Consider the following 13,312-nt stretch of genomic DNA (forward strand, 5'->3'; position numbering starts at 1 on the left):
TCGGACAAATTTACTGTCGGGCATTTTGACCTGCTTAATGTCATGTGACTGGAACGAGCTTGGCAATTCCTGTTACCAGTCACGAGAGGAACGTTGTTGCCAGATTTCAGCTGGATCGGCCCAGAGGTTTGGCCCCGAGAAGTCGAAAAAGGAGACTGACTGATGGATGCCAGACAGATAGATGGACGGTGCATGATGACAAGACCTGTACTGGAACTACAAGAGTGTTGCAGCAGTAAAAGCAGCTGCGTTACAGCCAGATGCTTGCGCAAGGGCAAAGGACTCATTTTCACTGCTATGTGTCTCTGTCAGAAGGCTAACCCTCACTCTAGCAGGGAAAATGGCCTTAAAAATACCTGTTGTTGTTGTTGTTGTTGGTGGTGTTGTTGTGTCTCTGTCACAACTGTGAAAATGAGGACCCAGAGCAAGTGGTGATTGATGATCATGATCATGAAGATGATGATGGTGTTAAATTTATTTTCAATTGACTGGAGATGTTACTTCAATTCTGAATGTGTAACTATCTACAAATGATGTAATTATTGTACCCTGCTCCTTCCCAATTCAATATCCAGATGATGTATGACGTCATCGCCGGGTGCTGAACGAAGGGAGTACGCAGTTTTTACTCCGTTTGTTTGTTTTTTTCTTGTTTTCTTTTTTGTCTGAGCGATATCTCAGCCATCTTTTGAGCAAGGAAGCTAAAATTTGGGGACAAAAGTGAAGATGTGCTTTGGCAAAAACAGTGTTTTATATTTTTTGATAAATCAATTAATTGATTAATTACTTAATCATTATCGATTTATTAATTCCTTATTTATTTTCTTTCTCATCCGGGCAATATACGAGGTCCGTCTAAAAAGTAGCGGGACTGAGCCTGCTGTGTGCTCCACTTACACAACTTGAACGAACGGGTTGCGTCACAGGCTTTCGCAACATTCCAGCAATATATATGATTAGTGATGGTTGCCTGCGATCATTGTGTGATTTTTTTACAGGTCGTGCTTTACACGTTGTCTCGTCTGAGTCGTCGCGCTATGAGTCGTGACCAGAGAGCCAATCTGAAGTTTCTTGCCAAGCTTGGCAAAACACCTTCGAATCCTTCACAATGCTGCAGTATAAGTCTACAGGGAAGCAACAATGTCACGCACACGTGCATTTGAATGGCAAAAGAAGTTCAAAGAGGGAAGGGAGGAGGTTGAAGATGATCACAGTCTGGGAGACCTTCAAGGAGCAGAATGGTGGACAACATCGAGCGTGTGAAGCAGATGGTGCGCACAGATCATCGACTCATGGTGTGGATGATTGCTGAGGAAAATCTCGAAATGTGCAAGGTGTGCGCAAAGATGGTCCCCGAGTTGTTGTCCAAGGACCAGAAACTGCAGAGAAACTGTCTGTCAAGACATTATCGAGCGCCTCAAGGATGATCCAGACTTACTCAGGCGAGTCATTACTGGCGATGAATCATGGATATTGGAATACGATCCTGAGATCAAACGGCAGAGTCGTCAGTGGAAAAGTCCGGCATCACCATGACCAAAGAAAGCAAGGATGTCGAAGTTGAAGGTCAAGGTGATGCTCATCGCGTTTTTTGACATCAAGGGCATCGTCCACTTCGAGTTTATACCACAGGGTCAAAGAGTGAAACAATGTGTACAAGGAGATCCTCCGGCGCCTCATGAGATCAGTCCGGGACAAGAGGAGGGATCTGTGGGAGAACAACACCTGGTGCTCCACCATGACAACGCCCCTGCTCACAATGCCCTGAGCACCCAACCGTTTCTGGCGGAGAGGAACGCCCCAACTCTGGAGAAACCCCCGTATTCGCGAGACTTGGCCCCTTGTGATTATTTCATATTCCCCAAGCTCAAGGGGGTGATCAAGGGGACCCGATTTCCTGATGTGGAGGCCATCAAAAGGGCCGTGATGACGGAGCTCCGGAGGATTCCAGAAGAAGCCTTCCGGGGGTGCATCGAAGTGATGAAGAAGAGGATGGACAAGTGTGTGAGACTGGAGGGAAACTATTTTGAAGGGGACAAGCTGTGATTTCAATATATTTTTTGTTATAAAATTTCTGTGAAGTCAGTCCCGTTACTTTTTAGACGGACCTCAAATGAGGCACCTTTTGAGCTTGGAAACTAATATTTGGACATGACAGCGAACAAGTGATTTTGTTATAGAGGGTATTTTTAATTTATTGATTCATCAATTAATCGATTAATTATTCATTTTTGAATGAATTCCTTAATTTTCAAAAAGTTACAGATTTGGATGAAACAGTGGTGGTTTTGGTATGCCATTAGCTAATTGATTAAGAAATTAATTATTTTACGATTATTATTTATTTATTTTAATTACTGAATTAATCAATCAATCGATTATTGTACACTGCGTCCTCCCAATTTCGGCTCCATGCGCTTCACGGTGGCATCTCCGGTCACTGAAGGCGCCCCGGCAATGTCGCGCGCTCGAGGATTTGTGATTTATTTATTTGGCATGGGGGAGGTGTACTTTGAATGTACCTCGACTTGTTTCCAAAATTGGTTTGGAAAATTGAACTTTTCAATGTTTGCAAAATGTATATTTTCCATTTGGTGTGCCATTTGAACAATTCTGGATGTGAATTATTGTACATTTTACATTCAATGCTGTTAGGGATTAAAGATTTTTGTTCAAAGTCATCCCATTTTGTTGCCCTCATATCGTCATCTTTCCATTGCCGTAGTTCAGCTAGATTTTTTATCCCCAAAAAATGGCAACAAATATTTTTGAAATCCAGAGAGTGTGACCGTTCAGAATACGTATATTGTTATAAATCAACAGGAAGTTCCCACGGAAATATTTTTTCCGACACAACCAACCCGTCTAATAGTATCCAGTTTGTATTTACGTTGTTGTACTTTGTTACATCCTATTCATTCCCACACACATTTCCCACCCTTTTCTAACACTTGGTCACAATCTTTCTGGTGACTCAGGCCATTACATGCATGTTTGTTTGTAATATATCAGTTTAGCTTTATTACTTTACATCACAACCATCACCTGAAGGAAGGGTTGCATTTATGTTTGTTTGTGTTACACCAATTTAGTTGAATTGTTGTGCGGTGACGGGCTTACGTTGCTCACCCGACAGGCTTACCTTGGTCCCAATGTGAAAAAGTGGAGGAAGAGAAAGAAGACGAGGATGGAGGATGTGGTGTGCAGTTTTGGGAGAGGGGCAGGTGAATGCTTGTAATGCTGAAGAGGAAAGTGTGAATGCGAGTCAGTATCCCAGTCATGACCAGGACGTGGGTTTAATCGTTCAACACTCTCGTGCGTTCAAAGTGAACGAATTAGAAGTAGGGAAAGCCAGAGACAGAAAGTGTAAGTTGGTTGTTGTCTTCACTTGGGTTTCAGGAAGTGGGAGGAAGTTCTGCCAGAACTCGAAATCTCCACTTCCTTTTTTGGTAAATTATCAAGATTCATGAACCAAGCTGTGAAACTTCCTTGTAATATCCTCGTTCCAAGGGCTCTTTTCAGAATGTTCACTGAACCTCTGACAGCCTCTACTTCTAGCTTGTTGTCATTCCTGTACCTCTGACTATCACTGGTATAGTTTCAGCTTTCTTCAATTTCCAAGGTCTCTTGACCTCATTTTTCAGACTCTTTCCTGGGTCAAGTATCTTTGGATCATTGAAGCTACTGCAGTGAAATTTGTGAGTGGAACTCTTTCAGCCTTGGCTGCCATCCTTGTTCATTTCAATTGGTTCATGAATCTTTCTCCTCCGCCGATAGTCCCACATGCTTCATGCGCAGAACACACTTTGCAATGGAGAATGATTTCTTTCTCCTCTCGGCTCCAGCTCTGGTCATTTAATCTTCTACAATTTGTTTGGAGCCTTGTAGCTGTTGGTTGTTGGGCAGGTGACACCTTTTTAGCTTTTAGCTTTGGTGTAGAGTGCTGTCTTGATGTGAGGCAGGGATCGCCTTCCTCACTGGAGAAGGTGTAGTCATTATCCTTTTCAGCACACATTCTGGCTGCTCAGTGTGGCTGCACAGACTTACGCATCTGCGTCGGAGGGTCTGTGTCTCTTTAGTCATTTTCTTTGACTGATTGTCATTGTTTGGCATATTTTTGCAACAGCCAGCCATGTTACTTTTCCCAAAAGGCCATAGGTCCTCGGCTGCTTGACAGGGGTCACCGATAGCACTCAGAGGAGTCGTATCAAGAAGGTATATGCCAGGGTTGTGTGTCTACCTGCTCACTTTCTCCGCACTGGTTTGCCTAATAGCTTGCCATTGCTTGGAATCACTCACAGGGGAGGTATTCACAACCAAACCCCCATAAGTCAGTGTGTTGGCAGTGTGTCCAGGGAAACTCCACTGCTTGGCCCGATGGCTCAGCTCTCCACCCCCTCCCATCTCCTTCCTCTTCCTCCTCTCTCTCTCTCTCTCTCTCTCTCTCTCTCTCTCTCTCTCTCTCTCTCTCTCTCTCTCTCTCTCTCTCTCTCTCTCCCTCCCTTCCTGCATCACAAGCCCATCCATCTCTTAGATTTCGTCCTTGCAGGTTCAGCCAGATGTACGCCTCATAATCATGCCTTGAACTCCTTGAAGTAAGAACCCCGAACAAGATCGCCACCTGAAAACTACTGGTAGCGGTGGGCATGTCGCAGACTCAAGCAGCCAGAGGGAGAACCAATGGCAGCATGCTCCAATGTAAAAATAGTGAACGGGTGGAGAAAGCTCGGCAGTCGGCACATTCAGTGTAAGAATTTGTTGGGGACGTCGAGTGAATTGCAAGACGAGGTCCAAAGTTGCCACGACCACAAGATATTTCGAACTTTGTTAAACTTTTGTTTTGAACTCCACAGGTAATGTCCCCGACACAGTTATTACTCTCGGCATCATCCTCATCCTCCCTCCCTGTTTCTGTATATAATGACGAGTGAAGCCTTTCCAAACTAAAGTTCATCCAAACATACATTCATTCCTCAATGATGCAACAAAGACTTGTTGGGCTATCCACCTTATTAACAGGACGTGAAAATTGCACAAACATTCACCCGAAGCATTCAGGATCACTGGCATCACCCGCGTTGGCGGACGGACGCACGCACGCCGAGACCACGAGCTCCTTTTATTCCCAGGATTTGATGGTGGAAAATCCATTTAAATAAGGAACCATTAAGTTATGAGGATCAAACGAGCTCCGATGATAAAAATAACAAAACATCACAACTTGGTTCTCCAAATTTGATCCGACAACAATGAAGGGAATATCGTTTTGGACCTTCACGGAGCGCTGTCTCGGCTTCGGTCCAGCTTTGGACATTGAAATAAGGAATAAGCACAATCATTCTCAAGGTGTCGCTGTCTGCATGAACCTCAAGTACACCAAGGGGGGTCTTCCCGGTCTTTCTTCCCGGTCTTTCTTCCCGGTCTTCCCGGTCTTTTGCTGAAATGTATCTGATGGTTTTGGATTCGGTTGCGCTTTGCATCAATTTTATTTGAGCAAGCCGCTCCCAGGGACGTGTTCACTGACCAAGCAGCTCGCTTGCGCTTGCCAAGCCAGCCGTTCCTTACCAATTCAGTTTCGAATTGAGTGTTTGCTTGAGTGCTTAAGCCACTTGGCAAGCGCTGTTTGGATAAAAAAATTTTGTTGTTTTTCTGGAAGTGAGGCTGTGCCGCTGATGCAGTGCCTCCTGTTACCACCAAGCTGGTACTCATTTTGCTGACCTCGGAAGAATGACAGGCAGAGTCAAAAACCTACCTGCCACCAGGTACTGTTATTTAACGATGCGACAAGTCCTCAAACTAAAGACCCGAAGATCTTAAACCAGCCACCTTAACTATTAAGCCAACTACAGCAGGCCGATCCATGAGTATAACTATTGTTGAAGTTGTACTCTCGTTCGACCTGAAGTTTTATGCTCTGTCTTATAACCATGACGGTGTAGTGAGTGTATGTAGACTCGCTCATTCGTCGAGGTTTTATATTCAGACTGTTTGTGCCGCTTCATGCATATGACATCCTCGACTCTAAATTAGTGTTAGCGATTCGCGAACATAATTTCTTTCGGTACTGAAGTTAATAATATGAAGGAGGAAACAAGGTTAACTCAACGTGGTAAAAGTGGAAGAAGAAGAAGAAGTCGTCTATGAGAGGAGGACGAGTACGAGGAGGGAGAAGAAGAGCAAGCTAAAGGTCACCATGCTTTCCCTGCGTCGAATAGGTTTGTTTATGTTGAATTTCATGCGACATTTTTCTCAGTATCTTGATTACATTTCCCTCTTGACCATTCCAGTAGATTGTCGTTACCGGCATGATGTTTCGATTCGGGTGGAGCTCATTGTTTCTCAACGCTGCACACCCATTCCGTGTGGTGATTGCTGCTTGACTTTATTACTTCCGCCATTAAAATGGGCGGAGCTTACGTTTTCACTCTTCAAAGTCTCTGTGTCTCTGTGTGTCTGTCTGTCTGTGTGTCTGTCTGTCTGTCTGTGAAGAGGATATCTCCAAAAGTTTTGGACAGATTCGGATGAAACTTGGTAGACACGTTGGGCGTGTGACGAGGAAGAATTGATTCAATTTTGGTGACGATCCTGATACGAGAGTTTTTTTTTCAACAAAAAATCTTTAAAAGTGATTCTTCACCATTGAGGGATCTGTAGTGTGATGTTTCAAAACGTTGTGGATGAGTAATGACAAACTTGGTGGATGAATTGAGTAGCTGATAAGAACAAGACGATTCGATGTTGGTTCATGTCCGGATCCAGGTCCAGCCTATCGGTGGGGTAAAAAAAAATCCGTAAACTGTTCACCCTGACGGAGGTGTGCGCTCTACTGAGTTTCACTGTTCTCGTTTTGTCTAATATTGGAATAAGGAGCCGGAGAGACCACGAACTATCCCCGAGGTGATTTTTATATGTTGTAGCTATTCATGATGTGTCTTTTGGGAAGCATTGAGGAAATTGTAACGACAGCGACAAATTGTAACAGCTTAGATGCTTAAAGCAGATGTTTGTGCACCCTGATGGTTGCTCTTACTTCACAGCTGTAATCCAAGTGCGATGAACTTTGTTTTCAGGCTTCACCGCGGCTAGAGTGGCAGTAAACGACGATCCCACAAGGTAAGGAAGTGGACGAGTATCTTGGTTTATCCGCAGGGGTTTGACTTTGACGTCATGGCTTCGTTATTAGTCGAAGAGCGAATTTGTTAACCGGTACACAACGAACGCTGCACGTGTGTTGTGTAGCCATTAGTTACACCGACCTGAACACCATCCATTGGGTGGATCTCACATTATGAAGGACTGATGTCAAAAAAGCATGTTGATTGGAGGATTTAAAGTAAATAAATAAATGCATGCTTTGCTGCTTTCATGCATTATCAAACTATTCTCGTAAATTTTGTAACTTATCGCAAGAAAATGAAAGTGGCTTATTTTATTTTATGGGCTGTGCTTGCGTTAGGCTGGCACAGCGATGTCTGTGGACCACAGCATGGCTTGGAACGCGCTGGGAGAAAAAAAACCTTCAGGTGTACCCCCCACAAGGTCCAGAGGAGCCACGAAGGCCTGCGGTAATCCATGATGTTTTGTTTGCTTGGCTTTTTGTTGTAATGACTTGTTAACCGATTCCTGTCTGCTCTTTCCGATCTTAGAGTGGTTAACGAGTTGTGTTGTATATTTAAATAGTGTCTGACTTGCATAAGGGATTTGAAAAGGGGGGGCATTTGCTCTGTCTTCTTCGTAAATATTTTTTGTATACATTGTCGTGGCAAATATGAGAGCAGCGTGAACACATGTCAAGGGGGGCATGAGACGAGAGGGAAGGACAAACCAGTGGGGGACAGACATTTGGAGATCTGTGTGGAAGGGAGAGGGATGGGGCGGGGTACACAGGGTAAACACGATGGACACTACAGGGACTTTCAGGAAGTAAAAAGGGGAATTTGAAGGAAGTGGGTTTTGGGTGGATGAACAGCGGTAGAAAAGATCGTGGTTTTGGATGAGGGAAGATAAGAGATGGTGGTGAAAAGCTGTTTTGAAGACCTGGAGGGAAGAGTGGGATTGAAGAGCATGAGGGAGTTTGTTCCAGAGGTGGGGGAAAAAATAGGAGTGAAGGTGAGCAGTGATTCTTTATTTTGGTAGTATCAGAAGGGGGTTGCTGGTGGACTTTGAGTGCCCTGCAGAAATATGGGGGGACAGATTGCAGACAGAGCGGGTGTTGGGGCTTGAGGCCAGAGAGGAGATGGTAGAAGACAGAAAGACCACCGACCTGCCTGTGGTGAGAGAGTGAGAGAACAAAAGACTCGGCTTCACTGCGGAGATACCAATGATCTGAAATGCCTTGGTTTCCATAGCGTGAAGCCGAGAAAGGTGTGAGGTGTGAGCACCAGCCCACAGGGGAGAGCAGTACTCCATCAGGCTGCAGACGAAAGCTTTTTATGTGGTCAGGAGCATAGGTGGGCCGAGGAAGGACTTTACACGATGGAGGATGCCCAGTCGGCGACTGGCTTTGGAGGCCAGCCTGTTCTCCCAATGGGTGTGAAGAAGAGACACATCCACTCCAACAACTGACAAAGGGTTTAATAAAATAAAATAAAAATGCTGTTGTTGAAACAACACTGGCCCCATCTCTCAATGGTAAAGAATTACTTAAAAAAATTAAATTTATTATCCGGATTTTGATCTTCATCAAAATCGAATTGATTTGTCTTTGTCCGCATACAACTGTCCACCAAGTTTCGTCCGAATACATTCATAACTTTTTGAGATATCCTGCTCACAGACGGACAGATAGGGGTGAAAACGTAACCTCCATCCACCTTTGGTGTCAGAGGTAATTAGGGCTTGGTGTTTCTTTCTCTGTATTTGCTAACGACCCCTGAGTTTTTTATTTTATTTGTTGTTCTTCATATGCTTCAACTTGGACCGATTTCACCTATTAGCTTCTGTCCTTTTTATAAACCCACCATCTGTGGTTGCGTGTCATTGCACATTTACAACACAGTCCCTGCCAATTGCGTGCTGGGAAGACCAGGCCCAAGCAGCTTGATGGAGGTTGCAATCATAAAACTTATTGGTGGGTTGAGGGAGGATGGCCATTATTAACAGTTAACCCTTTAAGTCCCCCTTTTTTGCCAGATGCGAGGCTCGTGGTGAGTATCAGGTGTCCCTGTGCTTGTATTTTGGATGATCCAATCTTCAAAGTATGGAGCTGTTCGTGGAAAAAGGAGATTTCACGATTATTGCTGCCAGGTAGATTGGAATGCTAGTGGTTGCCCCTGGAGCCAGTGGCAGTTAATCATGTAGGTGGAGGATATGCTGCAGGTTATGATGCATGTCATGTAGGTGTACCCTTATTGAAGTACCTCTGTTTACACAGCTGTTGTTGTTTCTTGAGATTCTTCCAAAGAATTTTGGTTTTATTTGATATATATATATATATATACACACACACACACCCTGTATAAAAAAACGAAAACCCATATTTTAAAGTTCAATTGCAATTTCGGGCAGTGATGATTGTTTACCCTCGTGCCGTCAGCGCACAAGGCTACCGAGACAGTTTCGCTGGCTCGGAGGTTAGAATCCTGGACAGGTTGCCACTTCGACGCAGGAATTTGTTCAGGATGCTGGCGATCTCTCATTTTCTCTTCCCGAAGGACACCGTGGGATCTTTAACATCCACAGAATAATGCTGGCAGATGGGACAGCGAGTTTAACGTCCATTCGAGGGACGGCACACACATTGATGAATCGCCCTGCCTGTGAAACATTGGTAGGACAGTTTATAGTTTGGTTGAGATTTCAACCCAGGTTAAACGGTTTGGAGTCGAGGGTGCAGCGTACCTCTAGGAGAGGCTATCCAGTCAACCCCCAGTCACAGTAACCTCCACTAACCAGTTTGGTTCTTTGTTTGTGAAAAGACTGTGTGTGACCATCATGTTGTGTTTGTGTGTGCAGGAAGTGTACCATTGCAGACGTCAGATAAAGTACAGTAAAGACAAGATGTGGTACATCGCGAAGCTGGTTTGTGACACCCATTTCACATTTGGCAGCATTTAGAACAAAATATCAAAGTTTCCCTTTTTCTTACTTTCTTGTATGTGTGTGTGGACACTTGTTTTTGCAACTTGTATGGTGGAGCTCAATTGTATAAATCATATGCAAGACAAAGATGAGTAGATTTCACTTTACCTTTCTTCATGAGTTGCAAGGATTGTTTGAGGTCATTTTACAAATCATCAATACAGTACCGTCGTACAGTACGTGTAAAGGGCGAGTCTCAAAAAATGTACCTGATTTTAAAAATGTATTTAAAAAAAAAAGGAATTGGATAGTCGATAGTGCAAACATTCAAATTGTTCGTTGTAAATGTATTTTGACATTTCTATTACTATTTTCGAAAATCGAATATTTTTCAAGTGTCTTGCTTGGTTGCGTCTGTTTGTCTGTCTATCGATCGCCTACAGGTCACAATTTTAAACCGATCTTCACGAAACTTCACCAAACGGTAGTTTGTCAAAAACAACAAGCCTATTGATCTTGAAGGTCAAAACGGCTTGGAGGAGAGTAAAGGTCAAAACAGCTTTGAATAAAACATATAAGCCAAAGGTCAACAACTTGTCAAATTTCCAAAATCCTCAATTTTCATCCGATTGACTTTAAATTTGAAGAGATTTGCATGTTTACCCTCTCCAGAGGAGAGGGTTATTACATTTGGGTCTGTTTGTTTATCCGCACATAACTTTTGTGTTTTTTTCTCTGTAACCGCTTGTTGAATTGAGGTGAAATTTTCACCATAGGAGTGCCTACTCGTGTTGAATGTTTTATTTATTTATTTTTGATAATTATGATGTCATCGGTCATGTGGTGTGGCAGCCATGTTGGAAAAACGGAAAAACATTGGACCTCTGTTTCTCTGAAACTGCACAAAGGAAAAAATTGAAACTTGGCATCGAGCAAGTACTCTTCATGGGGAATAAGTCTGATGTTTTTTAATTTTTTTATTATTATTATGTTATAATTACATGTGTAGAACACTACATCTGATCAGTATGAAAATCTTTGAGGGTCATCTAGGGATAAAATGGTCCATAGAAAAAAATGATTACGTCATTGGTCACGTGATTCGGCAACCACATTTTTAATTTTTTTTTTTTTAAACCTTCAAAAATCATCTTCTCTGAAGGAGCTGAACAGATTGAGGCAAAACTTTACATCTATGACCGCTATCCATGAGGACAAAAGGTTCACACACATGACGGCATAGGTTGCATGGTTTGGCAGCCATATTGGATTTACCCTAAAACATATAAAAAGCTTCTTCTCCAGAACAGCTGGAGAAATCGAGGGGGAACTTCACATCAATGTTCCCCAAGACATGTGTGCACAAATTTGTTAAGGAATAATTGATGTCACATGTTTTGGCAGCCATATTGTATTGAAGAAAAATATTAAATAATGTTTTCTCTGAAACTGCTTAATCAATTGATGTGAAACTTCATAATTATGATCTCGTAGTGATGGGGAATGCAGGTTTTAAAGTTCAACTTTATCGGACGCATGTTCTGGTCGCCAGAATTATTTACTTTTTTTGATCCTGCTTCTTTTTGAACATTTTATTTTAATTTTTATTTTTTTGTTTGATTTGAATCGGGCTCACTTGGCTGTGCCTGGATGGGTTTGAGGGTAGAGGAGTCGCAGCTGAAATGTGAATCCTATCCAAGTTCCTCCTGATGACTTCATCTTTGCTTTTTGCATATTTGGATTCCTTCTGATTAATCTAATGCAGGACTGCACCGATTTGGTCTTCCCTTTGATTTGAATTGAATTTATTTTAATCTTGTTCTAAATTAAATTGAATAATAATTTTAAAAAACATCATGGGTCAAGGTCAGGTGTCCAATCAAAGCAGGGTGCATAAAAGCAGGACGTTTCGTTACCTCCCTGCCAGCAGTTATAAAGTGGCAGTTCTAATTATGTCTCTTAAATACACCACACAAAACAAGTCCTGGCAAAGGTCTGCAACCTCTGATTACTCTTTATCTTGTTTGTCATTGAATTTGACGACAACATTATTTTTAAGGTCAAATTTGTTTTTGAGATTCCGCAAGCATCATCATGTCTTATATGATGTGATTTTTATTTTTTTTTTATTTTATTTTTTTTAAAGGTAACCAATGGCACAACTAAGAGGAGTAAATCTTCATTGTAGAGAAGACTACGTAGGGCTGAAATTGGTGATGGAAGAGCAGCGTGCGTTCAGAAGACAGTTCCGAAGATGTAATGCACCAACCTCGAAAACTATGTCATATAGTTTTAAAGTGGAGAGGGATGGGCTCGGGAGAGAACAATAATGCAGGATACTCTGGACATCTGAGGAATACTTAAACTCTAGAAACCATAAAAATAACTCGCGAAGTGATTGTGTTGTCCTGGAAAATCAACAAGGCACATTTCACATGAAATTTGAGTGCCTCAAAGCAGTGTGATTAGAGTATTCGGCGGATCTTTCCTTTGCGAAATAAATTTGACGCAGCATTTAACCTCAGAAGACGAGCGTCGACGTGATGAAGTTTGTGTTCGATTCAGTAGGATTATTGATCAAGCAGGAATTAAGATAGACGACATAATTTTTCAGTGACGAATGTCCTGTTTATTTGGTTTTGGTATACACACAGAATTGTCTGTTTTGAGGCAGAGACAAACCAGCCCATTTTGTTGAGTTACCTCTCCACACCCTAAAAATAAAGATTATGGTGTGGTCTCGGTTGTCATCAGATTTATGGTTCATACTAATTTTGTTTTTGATGCAGTGGCTATGAATGTGGAATGCTACATGCACATTATTCTGGAGTCGCGTGAGAAACGTTCCTGGTGCTTGGTTTCAACAGGACGGAGCAACTGCACTTCCAGCTCATTTGTCCATGTAGTGACTCGATAATCACTTTCCTGGCAGATTACTTTTCCACCAATCTAGATTTCCTTTGCTTCCAAGATCTCATGACCTCTCACTTAAATTTTTGTTTTGGGGGGGGGGGAGATATTTTCAAAGAGAACCCAATGAACGTTCCTGAACTCAAATATGCTGTAACGAGGGTTATTTCCAGAGTCTCACATGAAACACCTCGATGTGTAGTCCAAAACCATCCAATACGTATGTTTAAGTGTGCAGAACTTGGAGGAGGATATTTCAAACTTTTGTCATAGTTGAACAGACCTTTGAGTTCCTTTATGTATCATCTAAATTATGGTCTTGCTTTAAAAAAATAGCAGATTTAAAAAGCAATTAAAATCAGGTGCATTTTTGTAATTAACC

The 13,312-nt window shown here is 42.5% G+C and overlaps 1 protein-coding gene across 6 annotated transcripts in view; it reads left to right on the forward strand.

Moving 5' to 3' along the window:
• Nucleotides 1-6,068: 6,068 nt before the first annotated feature.
• MRPL22 (mitochondrial ribosomal protein L22) overlaps nucleotides 6,069-13,312 on the forward strand; it is a 39,090-nt gene continuing 31,846 nt past the window's right edge. For 2 of the 6 annotated variants that reach the window (XM_085885808.1, XM_085885810.1), the window contains exons 1-4: nucleotides 6,070-6,215; nucleotides 7,071-7,113; nucleotides 7,457-7,565; nucleotides 9,955-10,020. In XM_085885808.1, the coding sequence (XP_085741934.1) occupies nucleotides 6,194-6,215; nucleotides 7,071-7,113; nucleotides 7,457-7,565; nucleotides 9,955-10,020 (240 nt within the window). In that variant the 5' untranslated portion in view covers nucleotides 6,070-6,193. Of the gene's footprint in view, nucleotides 6,216-7,070; nucleotides 7,114-7,456; nucleotides 7,566-9,954; nucleotides 10,021-13,312 lie in introns of all 6 variants that reach the window. The other 4 variants (XM_085885807.1, XM_085885809.1, XM_085885811.1 and 1 more) reach the window with 4 other exon arrangements.

This window comes from Eptatretus burgeri, chromosome 6 (assembly GCF_056783735.1).
Source record: "Eptatretus burgeri isolate ZD-2024b chromosome 6, Ebu_testis_v1, whole genome shotgun sequence".
Lineage (NCBI taxonomy): Eukaryota > Metazoa > Chordata > Myxini > Myxiniformes > Myxinidae > Eptatretus > Eptatretus burgeri.